Below are 26,304 nucleotides of genomic sequence, written 5' to 3'. Positions count from 1 at the left end.
CAAACTATGCACATGAATGTATGACTTTCCCACAAGGCTTCGAGTGTGAGAGCGCCATCCGATGGCAGTGTCCCAATACCGCACCTTAACCCCCCCCCCCCCCCCACACACACACGTGACATCCGGCGTATTTAAGAGCTCAGCATGACCTATCAGCTTGATTTCAAGGAGGAAAGCCAACTATGAGGAACGAGAGGAAGGTGCAGTTCCCCTTTCGGCCACCGGAGGTCAGTAACGAGTCCCGGCGGGTCATTCTCTCCATCGGCTGGCGTGCTGCGTTTGGGTCAGTGGCGTCCCTGGTGGTTCTGCGTGGCCGCCTCCATGCGTCGGTACCAGTGCTTCACCTTGGTGTTGGCCATCATGTCCTCAAAGGCCTGCAGGCCCTCCATCACCCGCAGGACGCCAAACACCGCCTGCCCGGGACGCCACACACACACAGGACATTGGGTCTCCGTACGTGCCTTCATTTATCGGGGCTTTGCTTTCCTCACCAGGTCGGCCAGGTTGGGACAATCCCCGCCCATGAACTTCCTCTTCCTGCCGATGGCGGCCACCCAGTCGTTGACGGCCTTGTAGAGGTCCTGCCTCACGTCGTCCTGGAGGTTGTGTCTGCACCTCGCAACCAATAAGGCGTTAAGGGAGGGGGCGTGTGGGGGCAAAGTTTAACATTAGAGCCCTCTAGACATGACATAACACCCCTATAGTCGCTTTTACACTCCTATTACCCAATATAGTTTGGCTTATTGTGCAATAAATGCTACTTCTCACCGGCTTTTCAGCCTCTTGGCGATGATGAACATGGCGGCCGCCCCCACGTACTTGGCGAAGAAGCCCTCGAAGGCGCCAAACTTGCCCTCGCGCACGATGTAGTCGAAGGACGCCAGCGCCTCGCCGGTGGTCCGATACACGTTGGGGGAGATGAGGTGCACCAGCCAGTCGTCGGCCCACTGACGCCACTTCATCTCCTCCCTGGACGGGGAGGTCAGACTGGGAGCTCAGCAAGAGAATACCCCCGGCCCCCCATGGGCCCGGGGCTTACCCCCCCCAGGCTTACTTCTGCATGCCTTTCTCCGGGTACACCAGCGCCGTGTCGGCCTCGCTCAGCATCAGCCAGTACTTATTGCTGTACTCCGTCACCTCCTTGCCGCCCTCGTTCACCGACTTCATCTCAGGGTAACAGCGAAGGATGTCGGCCATGTTCTTCCCCCTGCCGGACGCCGGTTAGCCTTTCTTTAAAACACCCCCGTTTCGGAGTCACCGACACAAAGTAAACACGCTCATGCTAACCACTACCAGGCGGAATAACAACCATGTTAACTCAACAACAAGTGTCGCAAGGCATGCTGGGTAGCAGGAAGCACCCCGAGTACACAATAGTGGGGCTTACTTGCTGACTAAGAAGGTCTTGAGAGAGCTGACGATGACGGACGAGTCGTTCAGTTGCTGCCGTTGAAAAGAAAAAAATGACATTAGACTTTTAAAAAAAAAAAACAAAGATGTCCGCTTCCGTGCGCCCTACCACGTCCTCGTCCACCATCAGGATGGGCACCTTCCTGTAGGCGGACCACTTGATCTCCTGACGCATGACGGGGTTGACCTCCACGATGTCGTAGGCCAGGCCGTGGTAGTCCAGGAAGGCTCGTACTTTGCTGCAGAAAGGGCAGGTCTTGTACTGGTACAGGGTCAGCCTCACGCCCCCCTCCGACACCTGAAACAGGAAGTTCATCTCAGACCAAGACGAGGGACGTCATCGTTAGCCATAGCACTGAAAAACCACAACGATTCCATACAGTGTACAAACTATTTGATTCAACGGTTACATTTGTGGATAAAGACTTGAATATTCCATTATAAAGAAGTCAATCGTATAAATTATAATGTTATGTTGATGTGTTGAAAAGCTTTCCCGGTGGCTAGCTAGCTAGCTGCTATACGGCTCGTGCGCGACAATCGTTTCCCGGGCAACTCACTTTCTCGCGTTGTTTCAGTGACGGACTCTCAACCGGTTGTCTCGCGATACCAAGTACATGTCTCTACAATCACATTCATGGCGATTGTAACCTGCTAGCAAAGACTAACAGCGCTACTACTAACTGGTATCGATGTTAGCCCGGAAGCTAATTAGCTCATGTAGTTATTCCACTAGTTAAAAAATGTCTTTTACAAACCACACTTCGCCATCATTGTCTTTATTCCGTCTCACTTTAGGGTGTTCCTGGGCCAGGTGCTGTGTTACCTGCTAGCAAAGACTAACAGCGCTACTACTCACTGGTATCGATGTTAGCCCAGAAGCTAATTAGCTCATGTAGTTATTCCACTAGTTTAAAAATGTCTTTTACAAACCACACTTCGCCATTATTCTCTTTATTGTCTTGATTCCGTCTCACCTTATGGTGTTCCTGGGCCAGGTGCTGTTGGACCCAGTACAACTTGACAGTGTGGTACAGACCCAGACCGCCGCCGAGCAGAAAGGCGCAGCCCATGGCTCTGCTTCCCCCGCCCCGCAGCGAGGACAGCAGCCTGGACCGGCCCCACGTCCCGCCGGAACACCCGGTGCCGTATGCCCTGCGGTAGAGGTGGGTGACGGAACCGGGCCGGCGAACCGCCGGGCTGTCCAGCATTGCCCAGCCGACCTTAAGGAGAGACCTGGTGCAGGCCGCCGCCATGTTGGTGTACATAAAGTCCCACTTTGTATCGCGAGAGTGGAACAATGGGCGCTCATTAACCCCGAGTTAGTGTGCTGGGATAAGCGCCGCCCGTTTGTGACGTCACAGGTTGAAGACACGCCAGATCCCTTCATCGGTAACTGAAGTGTTACATATTTTAGTTTTTCACTCTTGCCATTAGAAAGCCGCTAATTGTCATTAGAAACCAACTGTGGCGAGTTCACGGGGCCGCCCGGCTCGTGCTACGTGTGATGCGTTCATGAGCGTCGTAAACGGGAGCGGCTGTCATTCTTCTTCGGTCCCTTCGGCAGAGACTCAGCATCCATTAAGAGCATCCGCGGTCGCGGTCACATCGCCGCATCCGAGCCAGAGCGACCGCTCGTCAGCGGGATGCCGGGCAGCGAGGCGGTGTTTCGGTGTGGAGACCCGACGCTGGAGCCCACCTTCCCCCTGCCTGCTTGCTTTCGGAGGGCGGCGGAGCGCCGGAGGATGACGACGGGAGGAGACAAATAAACACTCGATCATCGCTGGCTTTAGCGGGCTAACGCTAGCTAGCTAGTTAGCTTAGTGGCTGTTTTTCTTACCTAGGAACCCCCCCTCCCTCCCTGCCTCGCCAATAAACCCCCCCACGCCATTCCCCGCCGATGTGGAGACATGCTGGAGGCGAGGAGGACATTTGTGTCAAGGAGAAAGCATCTTTGCTGTCGACGAGCCTGACGGCTGCGGCGCTAAGCTAGCTGTTTTTCGTCATTTTGCTTCCCCCCCCCCCCCACCACCACCACCGCCACTGATGAGGATGCTAGCAGAGGAGAGCGACTGAAGGAGCACCTGAACACATCCATCAAGGTCATGACACTGAGAGAATGATCATGCTGGAAAAACAGGTAAGACAACCAAGGGACATTTTGATTCCGTGCACACCTGGCTGGGCTCATTTGCATGCGGCTAATTGCTGCTAATTAGCCTCACCGATGACCTCCGTATGTCACTGCCACCTTGTCTTTAATCTACAATATCATCATCAGCCATGTTTGTTTTAGTTTAAAAAAGAATCCCATTGTAATTGTATTGATTTATACTGCATTTAATGGCGGTTCTTTACGAAAAAGATGCTTGCTAACTTTGATAGCAGTGGAAGTACGGTACAAGTGCTGCATTCAGGGATGCTGGGAAATAGGAAAAACAACAAACATCATCATTTTGGATGGTTGTAGAAATATATACACTAAATATATATTGACTCAAGTCTCCTAGCTGTGAGGTCTGCGCGCTAACCACTCGACCACCGTGCGGCCTTTTTCAATTCAATTTGTGTTTATTTAAATATTTTTTATCATTAATAAATATTATTTATTCTATTATTCATAATGAATAAAAAGTCATTATTAATAATCAAGCTTTTCTCTCAAAATTGACAACAAATAAATAACAAAATAGCTGTGGTGATATTATAAATAAGAAAATAAGGCAAATATAACTATTTAACAAGTAAAGAAAAAAATCAAGTTAATAAAAATAAAATATACTTTTTGGTGAATAATATTAAAATATATATTTTGTAAAAGTGTCTCTGACATCATCATTTTGCAGGCCACATACAATGATATGGTGGGATGAATCATATTAAATAATAATCATAACAAATTATGATAAAAGCTTTAATGAGATAATATAAAGAAATGTTAATGTTAATATTATAAATAATACAAAACTATATTTAAAAATAAATACATATGTATATATATATATATTTTTGTGACCACATGAAATTATATGGCAGGCGGAATCATCATAAATAATAATATACATAATTTATTATTACTATAATAAATAATAATAATAATAAAATAAATAAGAATTTGACAGCAAAAAAAGTAATGTCAACAAAACTGCTCACCATCTTGGGGAGGGACTATATGGAATATAGATATGAGAAAAGTTCTAATTATGAGATCAAAAGTCATTATTATAAGATCAAAAGTCATAATGAGCTAAAAATTAAAAATTCCAAGATAAGGAACTCATATTTATGAGATAAAAAGCCATAATTATGAGATAAAACACTTAAAATTATGAGCTACGTGAAAGTATGCAACTTTTTTTTGTCTTATATGTCTTATTTTCCCTTTTTATGTCTAATATATTGCGTAATAGGAGTGTAAAGGTGGCTATAGGGGTGCTATTTTATGTCTCGAGGGCTCTAATAATGTTAAAAAAGTGTATTTAGAAGGTGATAAACAGGTTTTGTACGTTTTCCCGCAGCATGGGGAACATGCTGCAAGTGAAAGGTGAATATAGGGGTGTTACTTCATGTCTAGAGGGCTCTACAGATGTCAAAAATTGTATTTAGAAGGTTCTAAACAGGTGTTCTATGTCTTATTTTCTCTTATTATGTCTACTATATTGGGTAATAGGGGTGTACAGGTGACTGTGGGGGTGTTATTTCATGTCCGTAGGGCTCTAATAATGTTGAAAAGTGTATTTGGGAAGTGTAAACAAGGCCTGTGTGAGTCTGTCAGCTGCGAGGCATGGTGGGCAATGGAGAGAGCGAGAGCGAGAGAGAGAGGGTGGTCGGCGGTGCGGCCGCGTTGCCACGGCAACCCCCTTCCAAAAGCACTCTGCCGCGGGACGCCCCCTGCATGCGTTTCAGCTGCATTTGCACATGAATCGCAGCTCGAGCCTTGCTTTGTTCCCACGCGTTCCCCCGGGCGACCCGCTCGGACGCATGGCCGCCACGTGAGATCAGGCGCCCGGTGTGAAAATAGACGCTTACATTTGTACCTGGCCAGATGTTGCCGTGACGACAGGAGGGGCGGGACTGTACAGCTATGCACATCCCGAGTCAGCAGGAAGCGAGTGTAACACGGACTGTAAATCTGCTTTGTTGTCTCCTCACGCAAACACGCCTTGGCCGCCTTTGCTCGCCTGTACCAAGACCAAGAAAGGGGGGGGGGGGGCACAGCAGGCCTGCAGATGTTTTCTTTCAAAGAATACAGTTATAATATTTGGATCATTAAGTTGTGGGAAAAGTGAGCGTCCTATGAGGATATAGTCTAAATATTATGGCAATAAAAGAAGAAAATAGTTGGACAATAAAAAAATGTACTAGAATAAATATTATAGGGGTGTTAGTTCATGTCTAGAGGGCTCTAATCATGTTTTAATAAGTTTATGCACCTATTTTCTTTTATTATGTCTACTATATTGGGTAATAGGAGTTTAAAGGTGACTATAGGGGTGTTATTTCATGTCTAGAGGGCTCTAATTATGTTAGAAAATTGTATTTAGACGTTTGTAAACACTTATTTTCTCTCATAATGTCTACTGTATTGAGTAATAGGAGTGTAAAGGTGACTGTGGGGGTGTTATTTCATGTTTAGAGGGCTCTAATGGTGTTTTTCTTTTATTATGTCTACTATATTGGGTAATGGGAGTGTAAAGGTGACTATAGGGGTGTTATTTCATGTCTAGAGGGCTCTAATGATGTTAGAAAATTGTTTTTGGAAGGTTGTAAACACATATTTTCTCTCATGAAGTCTACTATATTGAGTAACAGGAGTGTAAAGGTGACTATAGGGGTGTTATTTCATGTCTAGAGGGCTCTAATGATGTTAGAAAATTGTATTTGGAAGGTTGTAAACACTTATTTCCTCTTATATTGAATAATAGCAGTGTTAAGGTGACTATAGGGGTGTTATTTCATATATAGAGGACTCTAATTATGTTAGAAAATTGTATATATAAGGTTGTTAACACTTATTTTCTTTCATAATGTCTACTATATTGAGTAATAGGAGTATAAAGGTGACTCTGGGGGTGTTACTTCATGTTTAGAGGGCTCTAATGGTGTTTTAAAAGGTTTACACACCTATTTTCTTTTATTATGTCTACTATATTGGGTAATAGGAGTGTAAGGGTGACTATAGGGGTGCTATTTCACGTGAAGAGGTCTCTAATGATAATTGGTGTGTATTTAAAAGGATGTTGGCGTCTTTTATAATAAGAGTCAAGTCGTTGTGCGGTGAGATGACGCCATGACGGCATGGCCTCTGAGGGACAGTCCTGTCGTCCAATGGGGACAGGTTGGCGTTAAACACCAGCAGCTGTCTGCGGCGACATGGAATGCGGCCGCTGTAAACAGGAAGTAGATGCTGCATCGGATTGGCACGCCTCGAAGCGCCGCCATGGCAACAGAGGAGGACCCATCAAACATTTTATGGGAAGGCAGCCAGGCAGCGCTCGCCATTCCAGCAGGTGTCTCCCACAGAGAGAGAGAGGGGGGGAGGGGGGGGGGGGGGCGTCAGCAGCTGCAGAGGCGAGAGCCCCCACAAGTCACGGCGCCATGGATGGAAAGCGTGCTAGTTCCTCTTGAATGCTGAAGAGCAGCAGAAGATGATGGACAGACAGAAGAGCTGAGGAGAGACGGAAGAAGGAAACGGTTTGGGAGGGGGAGGGGGAGGGGGGGCGCGGATGCGGACATCGATCCGTGCAGGCCGTGGCGGCGCGCACGTCGACACAACAACATGGAGGACGCGTTCGACGTGCACAGAGCGCTCGCTCAGCCCGCCAGGATGTGCAGCATGTTGGATCTGCCCGTCTACTTCACGGACCACATGGTGAGGGCGCCGCCCCACGCCCCCTGCCCCACGTTTGTGTGTGTGTGTGTTTCATTTACGGCTTACCCATTACGATGATGTCAATACAATTCATCTGTTCCAGTGTCAAACTGTGATGCCGCTTCAGTCATAATGTTGGTCCCACTTACTGTGTGGGGCGGCCCCCCGATATTTGGACGTGCGGGGTCGTGTAGTACCGCCCGTGTCCGCGTCCGAGGAGCCGTGATAAAGCTCATCAGGGACCTTCCCACATCTTTCATCGCCTGGCTTTTGCTTTTGCTTTAGCTTTAGCTTCTCAGCGCCAAGCTGTTGTTGTCCACGTTGTTGCCGGCTTCACCTGGGACGGACCCGCCGGGCTCCCTTTGACCCGTTAGCGTCGGGTTAATTTTTTCCCAGTGGTGTTGACACAGCTGAAAAAGCAAACACGCGCGAGAAGAGCGTCCGCGGGGGGGTTGGCCTGATCTCTGAGGGGGTTCAGAGGGGGCCTCGTAAGCGCCGGCAGATGTATCGGTGCCGGGATGTGGCGTTGGAGCCACTGGACGTGCGGGCTGCTGGTCAGGACAGGAAGACGGAAGGTGGGATGCTTTCCCTTGGTGATATTCTCTCATGACTTCACGCTTTCTCTATCATATTATTATTATTATTATTATTATTGGGACCTCTTTTTCTTTCATATTTCAACTTCATGTTGCTAGGATGACTTTACTTCATACTTCTGCTCATCGTATTACTACCCTTGTTTGTTTACGTTTGGCAACTATTTCTACTTTCTTCTTGGAAATTTTCTTCTCAGAATATTCTGACTTTAGTCCAGGAATATTTTGACTTTATACGTGTAATATTTTTACTTTATATGTGTCATATTTTTACTTTATTTGTGTAATATTTTGACTTTATATGTGTCATATTTTGACTTTATACGTGTAATATTTGGACTTTATAGGTGTAATATTTTGACTTTATTCGTGTAATATTTTGACTTTATTCGTGTAATATTTTGACTTCATTAAGGTACTATTTGGACTTTATTTGTGTACATTTTTGACTTCATACATGTAATATTTTGACTTTATTTGTGTAATTTTTTTACTTTATTTGTGTAATATTTTGACTTTATTCATGTAATATTTTGACTATTTGTGTAATATTTTGACTTCATTAAGGTACTATTTGGACTTTATTTGTGTAATAGTTGGACTTTATTTGTGTACGTTTTTGACTTTATACGTGTAATATTTTGACTTTATAGGTGTAATATTTTGACTTTATAGGTGTAATATTTTGACTTTATTTGTGTAATATTTTGACTTTATTCAGGTAATATTTTGACTTTATTCGTGTAATATTTTGACTTCATTAAGGTACTATTTGGACTTTATTTGTGTAATAGTTGGACTTTATTTGTGTACGTTTTTGACTTTATACGTGTAATATTTTGACTTTATAGGTGTAATATTTTGACTTTATTCGTGTAATATTTTGACTTTATTCGTGTAATATTTTGACTTTATTTTTGTAATATTTTGACTTTATTTGTGTAATATTTTGACTTTATTTGTGTAATATTTTGACTTCATTCGTGTAATATTTTGACTTTATTTGTGTAATATTTGGGCTTCATTCGTGTAATATTTTGACTTTATTTGTGTAATATTTGGGCTTTATTTGTGTACATTTTTGCCTTGATTTAGGTACTATTTTGACTTTATTTGTGTAATATTTTGACTTTATTTGTGTAATATTTGGACTTTATTCACATGCTATTTTGACTTTATGCGTGTAATATTTTGACTTTAATCATGTAATATTTTGACTTCATTTGTGTAGTATTTTGACTTTATTCATGTAATATTTTTTATTTATTTGTGTAACCGTAAAACATTTTCCGTAACCTAATTGTTTTGTTTTGATTGTTTCTCATAATATTTAGACTTTTAAAATAACCAATTTTTCTGTATTAATTGAGTTCCATGCCACTAAAATGACATTATTATTATTATTTTTCCTCACAATATGACGAGGTTATGCTTCATTCATGCTTGAGTTTTTTTTCTTGTTGGAATACATTTTTCTCCTCATATTTAGACGTTATTCTTTATTGCTGCCAATGGCCCCCGGGCTGCGATTTAGACACCCCTTCTTTAACTGAACCTTTTGGCACCCTCTGTTCCTGGATGCTGGTTGGGAGCATAAGAATTACTGTGCAAGAAGGAGCCTCCCATTCGAGTGGGATGGGGGGGGGCGTCTCCTTCTATTGATCTTCAACAGATGCTAGCCAAATGTTTCAGGCCTCATGTGATATTTGCCTTTCTCCAGTGGATTTCATGGACGTGAGCTCATGTGGCGGGGAGCCGCTGATTGACAGGAGGCGGGGCTTATTGGAGAGGGGGAGAAGAAGTGCTCGGCCAAAAGTGAACTAATCGACCCAAATGCTTTTGCTGTTTTATTTACCCCCCAGCTGCAGCTCCAGATGTTTTCCTTCAACATCTGCTGTCAAAAGTTTGTTGTTTCTGTGGCTCCGGACTTGCTGTGCAACGCTGGGCCGCCAGGGGGCAGTGTTACACGTCAGATCAGTAACAGGCGTTTGTTCACCATCCTAAACCAACTAATATTATGAGAAACAAACAAAACACAATAAAGTTGGTGTTTTTGGAACATTAGGTTGAGGGAAATGTGATAATATTCCGTGAATGAAGTCCTAATTCTGAGTTATATGCGAGTGTTTCCAGTACAGTAAGTGACTATGTGGCGTCTGCTGCTGCCATAGTGAACACAAACAACAACACAGCTACAGTACAGCTTCCGACCACATGGTGGCGGTAATGTGTCAGTCGGTCATGAATGATGACAAAAGACTACATTTCGTCATGTACGGCTTTGTAAAAGGAGGAAGAGCAACATCTGGTTTTAGCTTGTTATCTTGTTAAACTGTGAGTGGATTTGATTTATTATTGAAAACAAATGAATACGATCAATTAAATTTATACAGTGTTAATATTTAATGGCCACTCTGTACGGAGAAAGCGATGCTGCCTTCAGGGACACACTGGGGGCTTGTACTATGTGTTTGTACCAATGGAGTATATACAGGTTACGCGCTAATCGTGTACTGGTGGTAGCTTTTAGCTTTAGCGGGGTGTTCGTTTGAACTGACTGGACCACGAAATGTACTCGGTAGCGACTAAATAGGCTCCTTTCATCTTGAATATGTCATTGTCCGACGGCAACAAAGGCATCAGGCCGTTATGGGCGTGGCTTAGCAACCTCCCCAGCCTGAGTCACTCTTCCCGTAAACACTCTGCTAGCCAGCCTGCTTGCTAGCCGGCTAGCTAAGCTAGCTGGCCGCCACCACGCGAGCGAGACGGCGGAGCGATTCGGAGCTCGAGCGAAGCCGACCGACGCGCGGCTCCCGCTGCGGTGACGGAAGGCTCCGCACGGGCTCTCGCGGTCCGAGATGTTCGACTCGTCGTGGAGGGCGCCGAACGTTTGGGACGCGGTGAGGCTGGACGTGTCCGAGAACAGCAGCCCGGTGGTTCTGCACAGCTTCACGCATCTGGACCCGGACCTGCCTCTGCGGGAGGTACGGATGGGACGGGATGGGTGGATGGACTAGCTTTGATCAGCAAGATCGGTATTCTGTACTACTGACGTCTACCAATAGCTAACAACAATAACTGTCTTATGTGGGTGTCGGCTGTGTTTGGAATTGGTGTTGCCAAAAAGCATCAGAGTGAGAGGTCTTCACTTGTGTCCTTTGGGCTCACGGTGGTCCCGGTGGTCCCCACCAAAGTGTTCTGTGGGCCTCACTGTGCCGATCCAAACCAGTTTGTCCTCCTCGGCTGTCCTACATATTTGTTATGTTTGCGTCACTTGGCAAAACAGGACATTTTAGTTGACCCCCCCCCCCCCCAACAACATTATTACCTAAGAGATAATCCTGCTGAGGGGATTCCTCCGCCGCCTTTCTTCGCCTCCCGCCGGACGTCACTTGACACGGTGGGTGTGGTCACATGGGTGGGGGGGGGGGTATGAAGTGTTTGCCCATTAGACACTATGGATCTGGTTACTGCTGACACAGATGCTTTGTGGCGCCGCTTCTTCATCTCACATTGATGATGATGATGATGATGACAATGGACAGACATCACGTCTATCCATTCACGTACACACGTCATACAATCACGTCTATCCATTCACTTACAGACATCATGACTATCCATTCACGTACACACATCATGGAATCATGTCTATCCATTCACATACAGACATCATGTCTATCCATTCACATACAGACATCATGTCTATCCATTCACATACAGACATCATGTCTATCCATTCACATACAGACGTCATGTCTATCCATTCACATACAGACGTCACGTCTATCCATTCACATACAGACGTCACGTCTATCCATTCACGTACAGACGTCACGTCTATCCATTCGCGTACACACGTCATGGAATCACGTCTATCCATTCACGCACACACGTCATACAATCACGTCTATCCATTCACGTACACACGTCATACAATCACGTCTATCCATTCACGTACACACGTCATACAATCACGTCTATCCATTCACGCACACACGTCATACAATCACGTCTATCCATTCACGTACACACGTCATACAATCACGTCTATCCATTCGCGTACACACGTCATACAATCACGTCTATCCATTCGCGTACACACGTCATACAATCACGTCTATCCATTCGCGTACACACGTCATGGAATCACGTCTATCCATTCGCGTACACACGTCATACAATCACGTCTATCCATTCACGTACACACGTCATACAATCACGTCTATCCATTCACGTACACACGTCATACAATCACATCTGTCCATTCACGCACACACGTCATACAATCACGTCTATCCATTCACGTACACACGTCATACAATCACGTCTATCCATTCACGTACACACGTACACACATGTGTCGTGATCCAGTGTAGAGGGCTTGGTTTGCGTGGTCTGGTCACGTGACTGGCGGTGGCCATCTGTCTGCCGTCTGCCCGTGGCCGAGCCCCTCCACGCTATTGATGTGTTTTTCTGCGGGAAGGAAGGCTGCGGTCGCCGTGGCAATGGCTGATGAATAGCGAGCTCGGCGTGTCCGGGAACGGGATTTGTGGGCGCCTGATAAAGCGCCTCAGCTTGTAGCTCATCATGCCATGGTTTCCGTGGTAACTCATTCTAAATATGTTTTTTAATTCAATCTAATGTAAAAACATATCTAAGAAATAATACAAATTACAAATATTAGACATATTTATTTACTTAATATAATGTAAATATAAAATTAGCATACAAAAATTTATATTTTATATTATGTTATATTTATCTTACAACTAAACTTATCAAAGTAATTTTTTTTACTTAATCTAAAGTTAACAAATTAAGGTTAAAATGTAAAAATTATTGTTACAATTATAAAGAGAGGTAAAAATTATAAAAATAACTTTTTTTTACTTCACATATATAAAACAAATTATAATGAAATTATAAATACAATTATAATATCTAAAAATATTTGTTGGAAAATAAAATCTTTTTTTACTTTATCTAAACCCAAAATAAAGTACAAAATATATAGCATTTTTCTGTATATAAAATATAAATTATAATATGAATATATTTTTAAAATAATACATTGATAATCCAACCCTCTAAATACGCTTAAAGCCCTCTCAACACGAAATAGCACCCCTATAGTCACCTTTCCACTCCAATGAGCCAATATGGTCGACATAATCAGAGAAAATAGACTCGTGGATGGATGGATAGATGGATGGGTAGGGCAGCGCCCCTGCGTTCTTCGTCTTCTCTAAGTTTTCCGTGTCTTTACCAGAGCTCAACGCAGGAGATTGGCGAGGAGGTGGAGGACGACGCCATCTTCACCATCACGCTGAGGAAGGTGCAGCTCCACCACTCGTCCAGCAAGGGGCAGCGATGGCTGGGCGTGGAGACGGACTCGGCCCTGAGTCTCTACGAGACCTGCAAGGTCCGCACCATCAAGGCGGGCACGCTGGAGAGGCTGGTGGAGTACATGGTGACGGCCTTCCGGGGCAAGGACTCCACCTACGTCACCATCTTCCTCTGCACCTACCGCTCCTTCGCCACCACCAAGCAGGTGCTGGACCTCCTGCTCAACAGGTACGCACCTGTGTGTGTATGTGTGGGACAGCTTCGTGCAGGGGCGTCAAACTGGCTTCCACCACAGGCTGCGAATTTAGTAGTAATGCTTCTATTCGAATAGAAAATATCATAATGCATAGTTTATATTATATCAATATCAATTATTTACATTTCAATGAGAAAATCTCAGATATATAACAGTAATAAATAATACTTTTAAATTGGATTTGGCAACAAATATTGGAAAAATTGACAACAATCATAATATTTTTATAAATATTTTTTTACCACATTTTATATTTACAGTAGAGTATGTTTAAAAATAAAGAAATACCTGCATTTATTTGTTTTGTCATAATTGCTTGTGTGTATATATATATAACTACAAAATAGCTACATTTTTATTATTTAGAATATTCCTTTAAATAAGGAAATATATTATTAGATATGTATATATTATTATAAAATATATAAAAATATTCTAAATAATAAAATGTCTTTATATAATGGAAAATGCAATATTTAAGAATATTCTAAATAATAAAAATGTCTTTATATAATGGAAAATGCAATATTTAAGAATATTCTAAATAATAAAAATGTCTTTATATAAAGGAAATACAATATTTAATAATATTCTAAATAATAAAAGTGTCTTTATATAAAGGAAATACAATATTTAATAATATTCTTACTAATAAATATGTATATTTTGAAGGAAATACAATATTTAAGAATATTCTAAATAATAAAAATGTCTTTATTTAAAGGAAATACAATATTTAATAATATTCTAAATAATAAAAGTGTCTTTATATAAAGGAAATACAATATTTAATAATATTCTAAATAATAAAAATGTAGCTATTTTGTAGTTAATTTCATCTAATAAAATCTTGCGTGAAGGATCTTCGTTGCTCACTGTCGCCCCCAGAGGAGCATTGTGGCACTGCAAGGAAAGTAACCAAAGGCAGCTCAGATTTTAACGCCAATGTTGTCGTCGGTCCTCTCTCGCAGGTACGCGAGGCTCCAGAACGTTCCAGTGGCGGCGGCCCATCGCGTCTCCCAGGACGAGCGCACCGAGTTGAGAAAGTGAGCCACTCGCCGTCCTTCACCGACACCTTCACCTTGGTCTTTATCAGCTAGTTGATTCTTTGGGGCTCTGTCCCAAAGAAGAACGCCGCTTCAGACATTCCTCAAATGACTGAAGCCTCGCCGTATTTAGGCTACATACGTGTTCATGTTCCGTCACAGCACGGTGTCGTCCATCCTGGGCGCCTGGCTGGACCAGTACTCCGAGGACTTCTGGAGTCCTCCAAACTACGACTGCCTGCACCAGCTCCTGTCCTACCTTCACCTCCACTTCCCCGGCTCCGACCTGGAGCGTCGCGCCCGCAACCTGCTGGCTCACTTCCACCGCCGGCAGCAGTGCGAGCCTGACCCTGACGGTAATTAGGACCTCCGCTTCGGTTCGTTGACGCGTCAGAAACACACCGTGGTGGAACCTCACCTTTTCTTCGTGCAGAAAGCCCACTAGTAACACCCCTCTAGTCACACTTTTGCACTTTTATTACCCAATATAGTGGACATAAGACAAATGAAGACATAGAAAACCTGTTGTACAACCTTCTAAATACAGGCTGAAACATTATTAGAGCCCTCTAGACATGAACTAACACCCCTATAGTCACCTTTACACTCCTATTACCCAATAGAATAGACATAATAAGAGAAAATAAGACATAATAGACCTTTGAAATAACTAATTTCACAATATTAGAGCCCTCTAGACATGAACTAGCACCCCTATATTCACCTTGACACTCCTATTACCCAATAGAGTAGACATAATAAGAGAAAATAAGACATAATAAACCTTTGAAATAACTACTTTCACAATATTAGAGACCTCTAGACATGAACTAGCACCCCTATATTCACCGTTACACTCCTATTTTCCAATATAGTTGACATAATAAGAGAAAATAGACCTTTTGAAATAACTATTTTCACAATTTTAGAGCCCTCTAGACATGAACTAGCACCCCTGTAGTCACCTTTACACTCCTATTACCCAATAGAGTAGACGTAATAAGAGAAAATAAGACATAATAGACCTTTGAAATAACTTTTTTCACAATTTTTAGAGACCTCTAGACATGACTAGCACCCCTATAGTCACCTTTACAGTCCTATTACCAATATAGTAGACGTGATAAGAGAAAATAAGACATAATAGACCTTTGAAATAAGAATTTTCACAATTTTAGAGCCCTCTAGCCATAAACTAGCACCTCTATATTCACCTTTACACTCCTATTTTCCAATATAGTAGACATAATAAGAGAAAATAAGACATAATAGACCTTTGAAATAACTATTTTCACAATTTTAGAGACCTCTAGACATGAACTAGCACCCCTATAGTCACCTTTACTCTCCTATTTTCCAATATAGTAGACATAAGAGAAAATAAGACATAATAGACCTTTTGAAATAATGTTCACAATTTTAGAGCCCTCTAGACATAAACTAGCACCCCTATAGTCACCTTTACACTCCTATTGCCCAATATAGTAGACATAATAAGAGAAAATAAGACATAGTAGACCTTTGAAATAACTTTTTCACAATTTTTAGAGACCTCTAGACATGAACTAGCACCCCTATAGTCACCTTTACACTCCTATTCCCCAATATAGTAGACATAAGAGAAAATAAGACATAATCTATGTTTGAAATAATTATTTTTGCAATTTTAGAGCCCTCTAGACATGAACTAGCACCCCTATAGTCACCTTTCCAGTCCTATTATCCAATATAGTAGACATAATAAGAGAAGGTCATTGGTGTGTCTTCTCTCCTCAGGGGACCACATGGGCTGTCCTTTCGCCACGCAGGAAGAGAGCGGCTTTGAGGACGAGCTCCCCGCCTTCAGCTTCCTGTCCTTTGACCCCATCATGGTGGCCGAGCAGTTCACGCTCATGGATGCGGTGAGCGCCGCCTTTCCGTTTCGCGTCCCAGGCACGCTCCTGGCGTCGCCTCGTGTTTTGATGTGACCTCCGCGCCTTCCTGTTTGGCCGTGCAGGACCTGTTCAAGAAGGTGGTCCCGTACCACTGCTTGGGGGGCATCTGGTCCCAGCGGGACAAGAAGGGCAAGGAGCACCTGGCGCCCACCATCAGGGCCACGGTGGCCCAGTTCAACTCCGTCACCAACTGCGTCATCACCACCTGCCTCGGCAACCCCACGCTGAAGGCCAACCAGAGAGCTCGCCTGCTGGAGAGGTGGATCGACGTGGCCCGGGTCAGGACACGCCCTCGCCCCCTTGCCCCCTCGCCCCCTTTTCTTTTTTTTTCAACTGTTTCTCCTTCTGCTGCCTTTCAGGAGTGTCGGATCCTGAAGAACTTCTCGTCCTTACGAGCCATCCTCTCCGCCCTGCAGTGCAACGCCGTCCACCGCCTGAAGAGGACCTGGGAGGAAGTCTCTCGGTGGGTCGGGTCGGGTCGCCGCTCCGTCCTCAAACATCTCAAACGTTGCTCTTCTAAGTCATCACCTTCTCCTTGGCCTACAGGGAGAGCTTCCGCACCTTCAGAGAGCTTTCTGAGATCTTCTCCGACGACAACAACTACTCGCTCAGCCGAGAGCTGCTAGTCAAGGTGAGACTCGGGAGGACCTGGTCCTGATCAACGTAGGGGGCGTGCTCGGGGGCCAGCCGGGCCCGCCTCCATCTTGAAGCCGTGTGAGGGGGAAACCCCTGTGCCCCCTTCCCTGTACGTCATGGAGGCCCCCTCTGGTCGGCGTAGATAACTCGGGGGAACACCCCCACCCCAGCCCCCACCCCCGGCCGTGACCTCACTCTATCAGTTTCTAGCAGCCGCTTCCAGTCCCACAGGGCTACAATCCATCTGCGGTGGCGGGGGTTGGGCTTGCTTTGCTGACATGACATGACATGACATGACATGACATGACATGACGGCCGCCATTTTGTGTCTTTGCTCTCAGGAGGGCACTTCCAAGTTTGCCACCCTGGAGATCAACCCCAAACGGGCTCAGAGGAGACACCAGCAGCAGAGAGACCTGGTCAGGACCTTCACCTTTGCCACACACACACACACACACATATAATCTTTAGCCCTGTGATTGGTCTATGAATAAGTCTTTAGTGTGCGCAGGTGCACACTTGTGTACTTATACTTACTCTTTTTAGTGCAAAAGTGTGCACTTTTTGTGCTTGGGTTTAGTCTTTTGAGTACACAAAAGCACACACTTACGTACATACTTACTCTTTTCAGTGCATGTGTGCACTTAACACTAAGTCTCTTGAGCACATACTTGCGCACGTACACTCGGCACAGTAGTTTTAAGTGGACGAGTGCACACTTGTGTAGTTTTAATTTAGTCTGTTGTGTGCTCAAGTGTGCACCTCTGTATTAACACTTAGTCTTTAGAGTGCACAATTGCACACTTCTTTTACTTGTGATTGCTTAAGTGCACACAGTCTTTTATGCTAAAGCTTATGAGTTCACACACTTGCGTACAAATGCACACTTGTGTACTTACGCTTGACTTCTTAGGTAGTGTTGTGATAGCATAAGTGCGCTTGTGTACTTTTTTTGAGTGCATTAGTGCACAATTTCAAGCTTACACTTTGTGTATTTACACTTAGTCTTTTATACTAATGCTTATGAGTTCACACACTTATGTAAGAGTGCATAAGTGTACACTTCTTTTACTTGTGATTGCTTAAGTGCACACTTTGAGTGCATTAGTGCTCAGTTTCAAACTTATACTTTGTGTATGTACACTTTCATACTTTTATACTAAACCTTATGAGTTCACACGAGTGCCCAAGTGTGCACCTGTGTTTTCACACTGAGTCTTTTGTGTATTTACACTCGGTCTTTTGAGTGCACAATTGCACACTTCTTTTACTTGTGATTGCTTAAGTGCACACAGTCTTTTATGCTAAAGCTTATGAGTTCACACACTTGCGTACAAATGCACACTTGTGTACTTACGCTTGACTACTTAGGTAGTGTTGTGATAGCATAAGTGCGCTTGTGTACTTCTGCATACTTTTTTTGAGTGCATTAGTGCACACTTGCACTTTTTTAAGGGTACTTGAGTGCCCAAGTGTGCACCTGCGTATTCACACTTGGTCTTTTGAGTGCACAGTTGCACATTTCTTTTACCTGTGATTGCTAAAGTGCACACTTGTGTACTTAAACGTACACTTTTGAGTGCATCAGTGCACAATTTCAAGCTTACACTTTGTGTATTTACACTTAGTCTTTTTACTTTTCAAGTAAAATAAGTGTACACTTCTTTTACTTGTGATTGCTTAAGTGCACACTTTGAGTGCATTAGTGCACAGTTTCAAACTTATACTTTGTGTATGTACTTTTATACTAAACCTTATGAGTTCACACGAGTGCCCAAGTGTGCACCTGTGTTTTCACACTGAGTCTTTTGTGTATTTACACTCGGTCTTTTGAGTGCACAATTGCACACTTCTTTTACTTGTGATTGCTTAAGTGCACACAGTCTTTTATGCTAAAGCTTATGAGTTCACACACTTGCGTACAAATGCACACTTGTGTACTTACGCTTGACTACTTAGGTAGTGTTGTGATAGCATAAGTGCGCTTGTGTACTTCTGCATACTTTTTTTGAGTGCATTAGTGCACACTTGCACTTTTTTAAGGGTACTTGAGTGCCCAAGTGTGCACCTGCGTATTCACACTTGGTCTTTTGAGTGCACAGTTGCACATTTCTTTTACCTGTGATTGCTAAAGTGCACACTTGTGTACTTAAACGTACACTTTTGAGTGCATCAGTGCACAATTTCAAGCTTACACTTTGTGTATTTACACTTAGTCTTTTTACTTTTCAAGTAAAATAAGTGTACACTTCTTTTACTTGTGATTGCTTAAGTGCACACTTTGAGTGCATTAGTGCACAGTTTCAAACTTATACTTTGTGTATGTACTTTTATACTAAACCTTATGAGTTCACACGAGTGCCCAAGTGTGCACCTGTGTTTTCACACTGAGTCTTTTGTGTATTTACACTCGGTCTTTTGAGTGCACAATTGCACACTTCTTTTACTTGTGATTGCTTAAGTGCACACTTTGAGTGCATCAGTGCACAATTTCAAACTTAACTCTTAGTCTTTTATACTAAAGCTTATGAGTTCACACACTTATGTAAGAGTGCATAATTGCACACTTGTGTACTCACCCTTAGTCTTGTGATAGCATAAGTGCGCTAGTGTACTTCTGCCTACTTTTTTGAGGGTGCATGAGTGCCCAAGTGTGCACCTGTGTTTTCACACTTAGTCTTTAGTGTATTTACACTTGGTCTTTTGAGTGCACAATTGCACACTTCTTTTACTTGTGATTGCTTAAGTGCACACTTTGAGTGCACCAGTGCACAATTTCAAACTTAACTCTTAGTCTTTTATACTAAAGCTTATGAGTTCACACACTTATGTAAGAGTGCATAAGTGTACTTACACTTAGTCTTGTGATTGCATAAGTGCGCTTAAGTACTTCTGCGTACTTTTTTTTTTACACTTGCACTTGCACTTTCTTACGGGTGCACGAGCGCACACTTAAGTCCTTCAATGAGTGTTGGAGTGCGCATGTGCTAATTGAACCGTGAGCGTGGGGGGGGGGGCGGGAATGGAGCGTGAGGTGATCTGACGGTGCTTCTCGCCGGCGTCAGGGAGTGATGCAGGGGACCATTCCCTACCTGGGGACCTTCCTGACGGACCTGGTGATGATGGACACGGCCATGAAGGACTACACGGAGGTGGGCACCAATGAAGCGCCATGTGACACGTGTGTAAGGAAGCTGTGGCGCTGTCAGTCAAGGAGGTGTGTGTGTGTCTTTCAGGGTGGTCTGATCAACTTCGAGAAGAGAAGAAAGGTGCGTGTCGTTTTTTTTTTCCCCCTGCAAAGACGGTGGTCTGTGTGAAGTGTGCGAAGTGTGCGAAGTGTGTTGTCGCGGTGTGCAGGAGTTCGAGGTGATCGCCCAGATCAAACTGCTGCAGCTGGCCTCCAACAACTACAGCTTCACGCAGGACGGACACTTCCGAGAGTGGTTCGCCGGCGTGGAGAAGCTGAGCGAGGCCGAGAGGTGAGCCCGGCGGCTCCAAACATTCTCCTCTCCGGACGCCGACACTCTCTTCCTGTTTCCGCAGCTACCAACTGTCCTGTGACATCGAGCCGCTGTCCGAGTCGGCCAGCAACACGCTGCGGGCCAAGAAGAACGGAGGAATCATGAAGCGCTGGAGCGAGTAAGTCTGATCCCGTCACTAATTGGTCCCGGGACCCGCTGCTCGTGGAGAAGAGCGATGCGTGCCTCGGTGTTAGCATCTCCAAACGTAGCCGATAAGACCAGAAAAAGGCGGTGGATTGCGACCACCGCTTCGTTTTAAGTAATACTCGTCAGTAACACTTTTTACTTAAAAAATAAAATTTTTGTTAATTGATTTATTATCTTTGACAATATTTACATTTTTTTTTAATTATTTTTTATTATATACTAATATTTCAGTATTTGTACTGATTTAAATATCTTAAATTAAAAACAATTAAAATTAATTTAAAATTAAAATTTAAAATTACATTTAATTAATTCAAAATCTTTTTTCTTCTGTATCTTGTATATCTTTATATTATTTCTTGTCCTTCCAAAAATATTTCACAAATATTTTAAATAAAAATGATTTAATTAATTAATTTTTTTAAATGTAATCTTAACAGATATCTTTTTTCAAATATGTATTTTTTAAGTTCAAAACAATTTAAAACATTAACAAATCAAACAGTATATCATTTTTAATGACTTATTTTAACTATTGTATTTATATGAAGTTAAAATCAATATATTTTAATTCATTTTTACAATGTTTTTATTAAATATTTTGACTGATTTAAATGTATTTAAATTAACTTAAAAACAATTTTACAAGGCCACAGACAAACGTATTTCCCGAGACATTTTTAACACAAAATGAATAATTTGTAGGCGTTTTAGTGTTATAAAAATATTTGTGAAATATATTATTATTTAATTAGTTATTTTAAGATAATTTCATTTTTTATAGATTTTTTCGACAGTTAAAAGTTTTAAATTTTTTTATAAAATCAATCATTTTTATTATCATTTAATTCGTTTTTAAAATGTTTTTATTACATATAATTATTAAGTTATAAATAATTATTAAAGATTCTAATAATCTTTCTTAGCTCTTGAGCCGATTTTGAGTCGTTTCCAAACATATTTTCCAATTTCATTTTTAATTCATTTTTTTATTAATTCAGTTTTTACATGAATATTTTATCAAATTTATTATATTTATATTTTAAGTTAAAAACAATTTGAAGTTTTTTTTATGATTTGTATTTATTATGTTTAATATGTTTGCAGTCGTCAGCTGGCGGAAGGCGGTTCCGGCGCGGTGGGCTCTCATTCCAAGTCCTTCGACCACGCCCACTTCAGGCCCTACCAAGGAGGCGGCGGGGACAGCGGCGACGCCCTCAGCGTCACCTCGGTCAGCTCCAGCGGGTCGGACCTGGAGGACGTCAACGCCAGCTTCCTGTCCGACTCCCCGGAGGGACACGAGAGGAAGGTGAGGAGGACCCCGCCCCCGTGAGCGCCGCGCCGCGCCGGCGCACCTTCTGCCGTTGACGCTTTGTGTTTGGTTTTAGACGTCCACGCCTTCCGTCAAACTTTCCGTTTCTGCGCTGGGAAGAGACGCTCCGTCTGCGGACACCGCCTCCACGGTAAATGTAGACCCCCTTCCTTCCTGGACTTGGTGTCTCCCGCAGGGCTGCAATCTACTTGTGGCAGCAGGATGAGGCTACATTATGAGGGAAAACAGCCTTGTTTTATAGAATTATATCATTTTAGCAAAATAATGTCAAAATATTGAGAGAAAAAAGTCATATTCATAGATTAAAAAATATGCAATTTTAGCAGAATAATGTCAAAATATTAGAGAAAAAAGTCATATTCTATGGATTAAAAAATATGCAATTTTAGCAGAATGTCAAAATATTAAGAGGAAAAAAGTCATATTCTAAGGATAAAAAAGATGCAATTTTATAAGAATAATGTCAAAATATTAAGAGAAAAAAGTCCTGCTAATGATAAAAAAACATGCTATTTTAGCAGAATAATGTTGAAATATTAATAGAAAAAAGTCTTATTTTAAGGATATAAAAATCTGCAATTTTAACAGAATAATGTCAAAATATTAAGAGAAAAAAAGTCATATTCTAATGATAAAAAAGATGCAATTTTAGCAGAATAATGTCAAAATATTAAGAGAAAAAAAGTCATATTCTAATGATAAAAAAGATGCAATTTTAGCAGAAAAATGTCAAAATATTAAGAGAAAAAAATCATATTCTAACGATAAAAAAGATGCAATTTTAGCAGAATAATGTCAAAATATTAAGAGAAAAAAATCATATTCTAACGATAAAAAAGATGCAATTTTAGCAGAAAAATATCAAAATAAAACAAAATAATATCCTGACAAAGTACTAATATTAAGAGGAAAAATAGCTAAAGAAAAATAAATATTGTAGAATATATATTTTTGTAAATGTATAAGAAGAAAGTTGAAGTAGTGGTAGAATCCAAAAATAGAAAATAATTTAGCGATAAATAAAGATGACATATTAGGAGAATAAAGTCATAATATTGACAGAAAATGTGCTAAAATATACTTTAAGAAATATTAATTTGTAATATTATGAGAAAAAAATAAAGCAAAGAATATAGTTTTATTTTAGGAGAATGAGGCCGGGTAAAAGTGAATAAATATTACAAATATAGAATTTGCGATGAGGGGCGGGGCCAGAGCCAAGCGCCTGTGCCACGCCCCCTAAAAGAGCGCCCCGCCTGTCGCCCGTCTGCAGTTCTGGGAGTGCACGTCCCTGTCCTCGCTGGACACGTCCGGGATGGGCTCCAGCTCGGGCTCGGCCTCGGGTTCCAGCACGGCGTCGTCGTCCTCGGTGTCCTCGTCCACGCCGCTGTCGGCCTCCTCGCGCTCGCACAAGCGCTCGGCGTCGGCCGTGTCCAACTACTCCACGCTGTCGCTGCCGCTCTACAACCAGCAGGTGGACGACTGCTGCATCATCCGGGTCAGCCTGGACGTGGAGAACGGGAACATGTACAAGAGCATCCTGGTGAGCTTGTGGGGACGCCCCCACCGGACCCCCCCACAGTCATTTCGGGCCCCTGACACTGTGTCTCTTCAGGTGACCAGCCAAGACAAGACGCCGGTCGTCATCAGGAAGGCCATGATCAAACACAACCTGGAGCGGGAGAAGACGGAGGACTACGAGCTGGTCCAGAAGATCTCTGAGGACAAAGGTAAGATCTTGTTGACCCGGTCGTCCCAGGACCCCCGCCCCACCCCAAACTCCTCTTCTCATCCCACAGAGCTCCGAATCCCGGACAACGCCAACGTCTTCTACGCCATGAACTCCAGCGCCAACTACGACTTCGTTCTGAAGAAGCGGGGGCCGGCGCGGGCGGCGCGCGCCAAGACGGTGGCCAGCTCCACGCTGCCTCGCATGAAGCAGAAGGGACTGAAGATCGCCAAGGGCATCTTCTGAAGAGCGCCTTAAGGAGCACCTCAAGCACTCGGCGACCTTTGCTGCGTCGACAGGAAGTCTTGGCGGCTTTGTTTACATGGCGGACATTTTCCAAGCCACGCACTTTTTACGTGCTCGCCCCCCCGCCCCCCAAACCCCTTCCCGGCGTGGAGTGTACAGAAACCGTTCCTCGGGAGTTTGAATGTGTCGCCGCGATGTCCAATGTTGGGCGGAGTCGCATGGAGCGAGGGTGGGCGGAGCCCCGGCGACGGCGTTTCCCTCTCAAGACTTTGTACAGATTGGCCTCTCCTCCGCTCTGACCACGGTGCTGCTAATTCCCTCTCCAGGGGGCCAATCGGCCGCTTCCGTGCGCCCGCCGCCATCTTGGAAAACCTCCCGTACCTCAACCCCCGCCCCACACACACACACACATTAATCACTACAGTTCTTACTTACCACTCCCCTTTATCTCATCTTTATGGGATTCAAATATGAGCTGATGGAATGTTGACATGATGGCCTAAAAGGCATTATTATTATTATTTATATTATTATTATTTAGATTATTTATTATTTTTGTTATTATGATTATTATTTTGAGGTAAAAAGTACACAATTTGAAAGTTGATATTATGAGACAAAAGTCAAAATTGCGAGATCAAATTTAAAAAAAAGTATTCGATTATTAGATACATTTTGTCATTCAGAATTGAGATTTATCATTAAATTATGAGATACAAAATTTAAATTATGAGATAAAAAATAATTATGAGATAAAAATAATTATGAGATAAAAAATATGAGATAAAAAAAATTAAATATGAGATTGAAAATTAAAATTGAGATTAAAAATTTAATATGAGAAAAAAAATTATGAGATTAAAAAATTTAAATTGCGAGATTAAAAATTGAAATTGAGATTAAAAAATAAAAAATTATATAAAAAATTAAAATGAGATTAAAATTTTAAAATTATGAAAAAATTAAAATTATGAGATTAAAAAAATAAAATTATGAGATTAAAAAATCAAAATTGAGTTTAAATAGAAGTTATTACAAAAATTAAAAATGACGAGACGGTAATCCAAATTCTGAAATAAAAAATACTAATTTAATAAGAAGTTATGAGATGCAGCAAGGTTCTGAGGAAGTTCTTCCAACATGGCGGCCGAAGCCTCCCAAAAGAAGGCGTGTCTTGTCCTCTGGGGCGGAGGTGAAACATTGCTAAGTGGGCTGATGCATTATGGGAAATGTAGGAAAAGCACCAGCTTGGATTGTTATGTTGTCTTCACTGCCACAAGACGTTGGCCTGATGCCACTGCCGCCATCTTTTGCCTTTTTTTTTTTTTTTTTTTTTTGCTTGGGTTCTTTAGTCGCGCATGCCGCATGGTCGCCATGGTCGAATGAACCGCGGTCCGAGGCGGCAAGTCCACGCGGTGACGAGCAGATCACGTGACCCCGCCTCCACCCTCTGCCCCACGTCCAGCACTGTGAACACTCGACGCTTCGCCCGTGTGGTCGGGACGGGCACGGCGAGTAGCGGAGGTGCCAAATTACAGTTTGGATTTTTTATTTTTATTTTTTTTTACATTTGTCCGGGGAAAAAAAACTGATGAAAAGACTTGGGGATTAAGTGTGATGTTGAAAAGTTGTGGATTTTTTTTTTTTAGCCGGCGTTTCCATGGTGATGAGGCCCCTGTGGTGCTCTGATGTGTGTTTTGTTGCCCTCCGCCATGCTCGGGTGCCATTTTTCCATCGGAACTAACAAAAAGATAGACAACCTTTTTCTAACTTGCAGTCTCTTCTTTTAGTACTACCCCCCCCCCCCCCCCGCCCCCCCAAGAACACAAGAATGAACACACACGTCCCAGGTGATGTTTGATTTTATTTATTGATTTGTATATATGAGCTTTTCATTTGCATTGTACATTCCCTCCTCTCTTGGTTATAGATTAATATATTAATGTATATATGAATAAACATAAAAGTTTATAAAAGAATAAAACGCTCGTTTGTCTCTCTGTTGCCTATTTTTGCAGATCTTATTATGAAATTACATAAAGTGCTAGGTTTTTGGCTTAAGTTGACAATAAATAAATGAGTTAGTTAGCTTGCTAGCTCGCGACTGTCTCGAATTGTAGTGTAAACAAGAGTGTAAAGTTGGCTATGGGGTGTTCTCTCATATCTGCGGGGCTCTAACAATGTTTAACGCCATTTTTAGAAAGTCCTTAATATGTTATTAAAATGTTT

General features: G+C 42.7%; 2 protein-coding genes across 5 annotated transcripts; one reads left to right on the top strand and one right to left on the bottom strand.

The window, feature by feature from the left end:
* Nucleotides 1–7: 7 nt before the first annotated feature.
* On the bottom strand, nucleotides 8–2,730 carry ptgesl (prostaglandin E synthase 2-like). Its single transcript, XM_058070221.1, has 7 exons — nucleotides 2,388–2,730; nucleotides 1,520–1,708; nucleotides 1,388–1,443; nucleotides 1,055–1,207; nucleotides 769–969; nucleotides 492–609; nucleotides 8–413 (listed from the first exon to the last, which is right to left on the bottom strand). Exons 1-7 carry the CDS (start codon nucleotides 2,676–2,678, stop codon nucleotides 285–287), a joined length of 1,137 nt encoding a protein of 378 aa, XP_057926204.1. The 5' UTR covers nucleotides 2,679–2,730; the 3' UTR covers nucleotides 8–284.
* A 34-nt stretch (nucleotides 2,731–2,764) lies between these two features.
* On the top strand, nucleotides 2,765–26,276 carry LOC131127885 (ral guanine nucleotide dissociation stimulator-like). 4 transcript variants are annotated; one of them, XM_058070202.1, is made up of 18 exons: nucleotides 2,765–3,550; nucleotides 13,151–13,455; nucleotides 14,455–14,529; nucleotides 14,692–14,885; nucleotides 16,306–16,430; nucleotides 16,526–16,741; nucleotides 16,823–16,926; nucleotides 17,010–17,094; nucleotides 17,441–17,518; nucleotides 20,165–20,251; nucleotides 20,336–20,368; nucleotides 20,457–20,578; nucleotides 20,643–20,738; nucleotides 21,875–22,076; nucleotides 22,156–22,230; nucleotides 23,374–23,643; nucleotides 23,716–23,830; nucleotides 23,900–26,276. In XM_058070202.1, exons 1-18 carry the CDS (start codon nucleotides 3,530–3,532, stop codon nucleotides 24,073–24,075), a joined length of 2,379 nt encoding a protein of 792 aa, XP_057926185.1. In that variant the 5' UTR covers nucleotides 2,765–3,529; the 3' UTR covers nucleotides 24,076–26,276. The 4 variants fall into 4 exon arrangements, with proteins under 4 accessions (XP_057926185.1, XP_057926183.1, XP_057926184.1 ...); XM_058070200.1 differs by lacking the exon at nucleotides 2,765–3,550 and adding an exon at nucleotides 7,005–7,282; XM_058070201.1 differs by lacking the exon at nucleotides 2,765–3,550 and adding an exon at nucleotides 7,774–7,857.
* Nucleotides 26,277–26,304: the final 28 nt, after the last annotated feature.

The sequence above is a fragment of the Doryrhamphus excisus genome, chromosome 4 (assembly GCF_030265055.1).
Source record: "Doryrhamphus excisus isolate RoL2022-K1 chromosome 4, RoL_Dexc_1.0, whole genome shotgun sequence".
Taxonomy (NCBI): Eukaryota; Metazoa; Chordata; class Actinopteri; order Syngnathiformes; family Syngnathidae; genus Doryrhamphus; species Doryrhamphus excisus.
Note: the sequence above shows the minus strand (reverse complement) of the source record. Positions and strands in the feature narration are given on the sequence as shown.